The following is an 8,384-nucleotide window of genomic DNA, read 5'->3' as shown; positions in this document are numbered from 1 at the left end:
TATGATCTCTGTAATTCACCCTGGAATTGGTTGATGCTTGAGAATCTCATCCCAGATCCAGCATATGGCATTTAAAATACATATTATTATTTAGATGTTAGTAACTGTGCATCAGTTATTTGGAGGGCATTGTGAAAAATCTAAACATTTTTCCTTTGGAACCAAGGAATATTCCGAGGTCCAAAGCAAAATGTTTAGATTTTTCACAATGCCCAACATATTACCAATGCAAAGTTATTAACCTCATTCATAACCGTCACTTTCATCACTTCACTTTACAAAATAACACAAAATTTTCTTTAAAAGTTTGAACTGGGCCCAGAACTCCGCCGTGTACCTTCACCTTAAAGACACTGGTCATAATATTGACACCGAGGACGCAGTGATTCTCGATAAGGAGGAACAGTGGCATAGGAGAGGCATCAAGGAAGCCATCTGGGAGAGAGTAGAGCAGCCATCACTTAACAAGAAAGGGGGACTGAGACACAACTTATCTCACGCATGGGACCGGGCCATCAAGACGATCCCTAGCCGTCTCAAAGTGTCACATGACCAGCCCAGCGGGTCAGTTGCCTGATGAAGTCTGATGGTTTCAGACGCAACGTAGCAAGTTGCAAAAAATGTAAGTTCCAGTATTTGATTTAATTCAAAACTTTGTGATTTTAACGACTGGATGACTGAGAATATTCATTATTTTGTTATGAATATATATTATTATATAATACATTGTGGCTTTTTGGCAATACACACTATTAATATCATTTCATACACTCCTATATCAAAGCAGCCAATCAGAAAAGCTGTCAGAAAAGTATGCAGAGTACATTGATTGTGTATAATGGCACTCTGTGTACTACGCCACAAACATAGGTCTCATGTTCGGTCATTTGGTATATCGATGATCATAGGACAAATTTTGCAGAAAATGTGGGGAAAAGTTGTAAAATTTGTGTTAGATTTACACATTGGTATAGCAATGGTCCAAATTTCTTAGAAAATGGGTCCACTTTCAATTCTCAGTAGCAACTCCCTGCCCAAACTTGAGTACCCCCTTGAATAAATAATAGCAATGTTTTCATTGTGTTGTTATATATAGCTGCAGTCTATGCTATCATCTAGGAGTAGGTTGTTGATGATTTGTTCCAATAGCTGGAAGTGGCTCCGGCTTGGTGACCTTTTCAACTTTGACCTCACCAAAGGGTAAAGGTGATAGTGTCAAATTACGTAGATCTTTCTCTGTAGTGCAGGTCAAACCACGTTTCAACATACCAGGGGTCATGGGTAGGTCAGATGGAAAGGTTACTTTGTCCGTTTGCTGGAAAAAAACAACAAACAAATATAAAACATCAATTAAAGTTCACACTAAATCTCAATTTATTTGTGCACTAACATGAACGAACATACCAATAAACATAAGATGAAGAGTAGTATTTGAGATTCACAGATGTGTCTTAGAGTGAAAACATATACTTTGTATCTTGGAATAGATTCATCAGGATTGTATAAACTCATAAAGTTCGTTAATTATGTAGACAAATCCAATTTTCTACTCACGGTTAGACAGTTTCGTCAAACAGGTCGGTTGACTTCTTCAGTAATGCAACGATCCACCTACACTCCCGCAAAGTTTCTCATTCCTAGGGTGCACAGTTCTTAACAGCGTATCATACATGTGATTTAGAGAATAGATGCCCTCATCACGGTTGATAGTCTGGGTGCCCCTCTTTCTGATCCAAAGTGCTTCGAGTATCCATCTGGTTTGCTTGTTAGTGTCCTTGTCAATTATGCTTGCCCCCTCCCAATTGATGACATGATTCTCTTGAGCAACGTGGTCTGTAATGGCCGATTTATGCATGTATGATCCGCTGTTAAGAACTGTGCACCCGAGGAATGAGAAATTTCGCGGGAGTGTAGGCGGATCATCGCATTACTAACACTATGAAATTTTGACAATGAAAATCACACTGATATTTACCTCAACTCTGAAAACATGCTGAAAAGAAATTCAGTGTGAAAAATCACACTGAAAACAAACCCTTTGTTATGCAGTTATGCAAATGAGAATAATGCTCATTTTCACTGAAATATCTCTGAAAACTTTAACCTGGGGCAAATCACACTGAAAATCTACTGAAAAGAATTGACCTCTTGGTAAATCACAATGAAATTGTTCACAACCGTGGCAGTGGCGTTTCTTTAATCCCACCATGGAAGAAAGAGATGAGAAGGAACCACAACGACTTCGATCGGCCAAGTTTTAATCCGCTTATCTATTGACGCATGAAAAGAAAAGCTATCAATGGTACTTCCTTTCATGTATGATCCATTTACCGCGATCGATGCTTGGCGAAATCATGACTGGAAAAAATTTATAACAAACCCATCCACGAACAAACAAACGCTACCCAGAAGTACGATTATGGAATTTCACTGATGCTCTGAACATGTATAGTAGCTTTGTTTTGAGATCTACAGTCAAACTGTTTTCTTGATCGTGTTGTGTAGAAAATGTCCTATAAAACATCGAAAAGGTCATCAAAATCGGCCGTTTTTTTGCTGAGTTTCATCTTTAGCAAATAAGGTAAGATTTTGGTGACTTTTTCGATGAAAAATAGATGTAAAATGTTCTTAAATAATCCACAATGTTCCGGTTGAGTCCGGTACATGAAACCTGGATAAATTAATAGTTTATATGTGTATAATCGTAACTAGCTAACTCGTTTCAGTGCCAAAGACTGCCAACTCTGAGAAAAAAGTCATCAAAGTTCGGGAAAATTGGGCAAAATGGAAGAAAAAGATGTAGGCCATCAATGACCGATGATCACGTCACCAGAGAAAATCATATAGGGTGCTTGCACGGAAGGTCATTAGTTCAAATCATCCTTCAGACACGCTCCAGAAGACATGCAAATGCATGGAATACAATACCAATCACCTATTTAACGCGGGGTATTGATCAAAGTAAATCCTCATGAATAACAATGTCAATTAAATGTCGGTAAAGGGAGTGGACAAAGTGAATGCGTTCGTTGTGGTTCCTTCTTATCTCTTTCTTCCATGATCCCACTGAAATTGATTTAATCACACTGAAATGAGCTGGCCAGTGCTATTGTTATGTAAATTTATCCTCTGAATCATTGCTCATTATAGCAAGTATCAAAATACTGAAAATACACTGAAATACTTCTGAAACACAATTTCAGAGTTGACTTTCTTTTGTTCTGGTCATTTCAGTGTTTGCTTTTCAGTGCTTTTTTCATTGACAAAATTTCATAGTGTAAAGAAGTCAACCGACCTGGTTGACGAAACTGTCTAACCGTGAGTAAAAGATTGGATTTGTCTACATAATTAACGAACTTTATATACTTTGTAATTAGAAAGTTGCTGTCAGAATTTGCATTATAAATAATGATAATAAATTGTAATATTTAGATAGCTGCTGTACACTACAACACAGAATTTGCATAAGAATAATGATAATACATAGTAATAATTAGAAAATTGCTGTCAGAATTTGCATCATAAATATTAATTATAATGATACCCCGATAATACACTGTAACAATTAGAAAGTGGCTGTACGCTAGGACACATAATTTACAATATAAATATTTAGCATGATGATTGGAATGTTTAGAAAGTTGATGTACACTAGGACACAGAATTTGCATTCTAAATATTAAGAATAAATAAATGGAATGTTGTCATACACTAGAACACAGAATTTGCATTTTAGTTGCTGTATACACAGAATTAAGCATAACAATAACACATTGTAAAAACTAGACATTTTCTGTACACTAGGACTCAAAATTTGCATTATAAATATTAAGCATAATGATAATACATTGTAACAATTAGAAAGTTGCAGTACACTAGGACACCAAATTTGCAGTATAAATATTATAGCATAATGATAATACATTATAATAATTAGAACTTTGCTGTACACTAAGACAGAGAATTTGCAGTTTAAATATTGAGCATAACGAAAATACAAAGTAATAAAAAGAAAGTTGTTGTATACTAGGACACAAAATTGCATTATAAACATTAAGCATAATGATAATACATAGATATTAAGCATAATGAAAATGCAATGAAATAATTAGCAAGTTGTTGTCAGAATTTGCATTATAAATATTAATTAAAACGATAATATATTGTAACAACTATAAAGTTCATGTACACTAGGACACAGAATTTGCATAATAAATATTAAGCATAACAATAATACAATGTAATGATTAAAAAAGTTGCTGTACACTAGGACACAGAATGTGCAGTATAAATATCAAAGCATAACGGCAATATATTGCAATAACTAGAAGGCTATATATTTGTACACAAATACGGCTATACCCGCGTGTTATCGGTGTACCCAAACTTGCAGTCCTTATTTGCTGAGGACTTAAAATAAAGAAATTGTAAAAAGTCGCCCAATTGGGTGGAAAATGTGTAAAAAGTCCAAGTCGCAAGCTTTAATTTAATCCAGGTTGCACTCTCTTAGCACTTGAAATAAAGAAATTGTAAAAAGTCCCCTCCTAGGGGAGTCGTATCTCCATAGATTGCTGTTGTCAGTCTCTCTTATTCACAGTGAGGCTATGCAATATGATTAGGGGAAAACTGTTCCAGAGGGAGTATGTAAATTAAATGGAACAGCCATTTCAGAAGGAGTATGTAAATTAAACGGAACAGCCAATTTTTGGGCCATTTCAGAGGGAGTATGTAAATTAAATGGAACAGCCAATGGGTATGTAATTTAACTGGAACAGCCTTAACGCTTCACGCTGGTATTTCACTATTATAATACGAATCTGTCTGTTTAGTCCTACATGTGTGGGGTGGGTGGGTATGCATGTGGGTGTTAGTAACAATATAATTCTCAGGTGCTGTGTACAAATTCTGAGCCCAGAAGCTGATTTATTTGATGAGAAACAGCCAGCCCTTTGTTTTAACATTTGGGGCCCTGGGGCCCATAATATTTGACTTATGAGGCCCATGGACATATGTTGAAGTTTAATTCTCTAGTGCTATCAGTAGACTCAAGCTGGGCACTGTAGCTGCTTTATTTACTGAGTAACGGCCGACCCTATGTTTTAGCGTTTGGGGCCCTGGGGCCCATATAATGTAATATATGGGGCTCACATGTACATATAACAATGTGATTTTCAGGTGCAATCTGTGTACTAACTCTGAGCCCTAAAGCTGCTTTATTTACAGAGTAACGACCGGCCCTATGTTTTAGCATTTGGGGCCCAGGGGCCCATATTATGTGACATATGGGGTACATATGTACATATGACAATATAATACTGAAAACCTATCTGTGTACCAAATCTGAGCCCTGTAGCTATTTTATTTGCTGAGAAACGGCCGGCCCTTTGTTTTAACATTTGGGCCCCTGGGGCCTCTAGCCTTGTACATCTGGGGCCAAAATGGGCAAAAGGCACATCTACAATTTAGGGCTTATACATGTGCAACATATGAGCCCTAGTGCCCATGTAGCTTTAGAGCTAGGCTTGTCAATCTGTTGCCCCATATTTTTAACAATTAGGCCCCTGGGGCCCATAATATATAACATATGGGGCTCATGTATACTTGTATTTATAGAATACCCCTGGGGCTATCAGTGTACCAACTCAGGGCCCTGAGGCTGCTTCATCTGATGAGAAACGGCATGTTTTGTGTTTTTACATTTGGGCCCCTGGGGCCCGTGACCTTTGACCTCTGGGGCCGAGATGGGCAAAAGGCACGTCTACGGGGTAGGGCCCATAAGTGTACCACATATGGGCCCAGGTGCCCTTGTAGTTTTAGCGCTAGCCTTGACAGAATGATGTGTTTGATAGGAGAAGAAGGAGGAGGAGGAGAACTAGAAGGCTATATATTTGTACACAAATACGGCTATACCCGCATGTTATCGGTGTACCCAAACTTACAGTCCTTTTTGCTGAGGACTTAAAATAAAGAAATTGTATGTGTAAAAAGTGAAAGTCCAAGTCACAAGCTTTAATTGAATGTAGGTTGCACTGTCGTAGCACTTAAAATAAAGAAATTGTAAGAAGTCCCCTCCCAGAGGAGTCGTCTCTCTTACTGTCCATCCTGTTGTCAGTCTCTCTTACTCAGGTAGTATGTAAATTAAATGGAACAGCCATTTCAGAGGGAGTATGTAAATTAAACGGAACAGCCTTTTTGGGGGCCATTTCAGAGGGAGTATGTAAATTAAATGGAACAGCCAATGGGTATGTAATTGAACTGGAACAGCCTTAACGCTTCACGCTGGTATTTCCAATTATTATATTATACTACGGAAGCTGCTTTATTTGATGAGAAACGGTCGGCCCTTTGTTTTAACATTTGGGGCCCTGGGGCCCATTATATTTGACTTATGAGGTTCATGTACATATGTTGAAGTATAATTCTCTAGTGCTATCAGGCGACTCAAGCTGGGCACTGTAGCTGCTTTATTTACCGAGTAATGGCTGGCCCTATGTTTTAACGTTTGGGCCCTGGGGCCCATATTATGTGATATATGGGGCTCATATGAATACATAACAATGTAATTCTCAGGTGCAATCTGTGTACAAACTATGAGCCCTAAAGCTGCTTTATATGATGACAAACGGCTGGCCCTTTGTTTTAACATTTGGGGCCCTGGGGCCCATTGTATTTGACTTATGAGGCTCATGTACATATGTTGAAGTATAATTCTCTAGTTCTATCAGTATACTAAAGCTGGGCATTGTAGCTCCTTTATTTACTGAGTAACGGCCGGCCCTATGTTTTAGGGTTTGGGGCCCTAAGGCCCATATTGTGTGACACATGGGGCTCATATACACATATAACAATATAATGCTAAAGACCGTTTAGTGTACCAAATCTGAACCCTGTAGCTGCTTTATTTACTGAGTAACGGCTGGCCCTATGATTTCGCGTTTGGGGCCCTGGGGCCCATATAATGTGATATATGGGGCTCACAAGTACATATAACAATATAATTCTCAGGTGCAATCTGTGTACAAACTCTGAGCCCTAAAGCTGCTTTATTTGATGAGAAACAGCCGGCCCTTTGTTTTAACATTTGGGGCCCTGGGGCCCATAATATTTGACTTATGAGTCTCATGTACATATGTTGAAGTATAATTCTCTAGCTCTATCAGTAGACTGAAGCTGGGCATTGTAGCTGCTTTATTCACTGAGTAACGGCCGCCCTATGTTTTAGCGTTTGTGGCCCTGGGGCCCATATTATGTCACATATGGGGGTTTTATATACATATGACAATATAATAGTAAAGACATATCTGTGTACCAAATCTGAACCCTGTAGCTACTTTATTTGCTGAGAAACGGCGGCCCTTTGTTTTTAACATTTGGGCCCCTGGGGCCCCAGCCTTGTACATCTGGGGCCAAAATTGGCAAAAGGCACATCTACAACTTAGGGCCCATACATATGCCACATATGAACCCTAGTGATCTTGTACTTTTAGAGCTAGGCTTGTCAATCTGTTGCACCATATTTTAACATTTGGGGCCCTGGGGCCCATAATATATAACATATGGGGCTCTTGTATATTTGTAAATATAGAGCACCCCTAGGGCTATCAGTGTACCAACTCAGGGCCCTGAGGCTGCTTCATGTGATGAGAAATGGCGTGCTTTGTATTGTCACATTTGGGCCCCTGGGGCCCGTGACCTTTGACCTCTGGGGCCGAGATGGGCAAAAGGCACTTCTACGGGGTAGGCCCCATAAGTGTACCACATATGGGCCCTGGGGCCCTTGTAGTTTTAGCGCTAGCCTTGACAGAATGATGTGTTTGATAGGAGGAGAAGGAGGAGAAGGAGGAGGAGAAGGAGATGAAACCACAGGATGGCAATATACCCGTCCATGCTTCGCATGCGGGTATAAGAAACCACAGGATGGGAAGATACCCTGCATGCGCTGCATGCGGGTATAACCACAGAATAAGACTAGAGGGCACTGTTGTGTTTGAGCAAACACGAATATATATGCCTGTGATTCCCACCCTAACCCCAATGACCTTGACCATTTTTGGCACTCGATGGTGATATCATCCACCAAGTTTGGTTGCAATCCAACAATCTTTACTCTGATGACCTTGACATGACCGTGACCATTTTTGGCATTCCATTATGATCCCATGCACCAAGTTTGATGGCAATCCAACAATCTTTACTCTGATGACCTTGACATGACCTTGACCATTTTTGGCATTCGATGGTGATCCCATGTACCAAGTTTGGTGGCAATCCAATAATCTATACTCGGATGACCTTGACCATTTTCGGCTCTCGATTCTGATCTCATTAACCAAGTTTGATGACAATCCTACAATTTTTGCTCTGATGACCTTGAAATGACCTTG

The 8,384-nt window shown here is 39.2% G+C and overlaps 1 protein-coding gene across 1 annotated transcript in view; it reads right to left on the bottom strand.

Moving 5' to 3' along the window:
* Positions 1-459: 459 nt before the first annotated feature.
* LOC140164380 (cilia- and flagella-associated protein 337-like) overlaps positions 460-8,384 on the bottom strand; it is an 82,630-nt gene continuing 74,705 nt past the window's right edge. The window contains 1 exon segment of the mRNA XM_072187657.1: positions 460-1,315. Within this exon segment, the coding sequence (XP_072043758.1) occupies positions 1,112-1,315 (204 nt within the window). The 3' untranslated portion in view covers positions 460-1,111.

This window comes from Amphiura filiformis, chromosome 11, assembly GCF_039555335.1.
Source record: "Amphiura filiformis chromosome 11, Afil_fr2py, whole genome shotgun sequence".
NCBI classification, from domain to species: domain Eukaryota; kingdom Metazoa; phylum Echinodermata; class Ophiuroidea; order Amphilepidida; family Amphiuridae; genus Amphiura; species Amphiura filiformis.
This window is presented reverse-complemented; position numbering and strand designations above follow the sequence as displayed.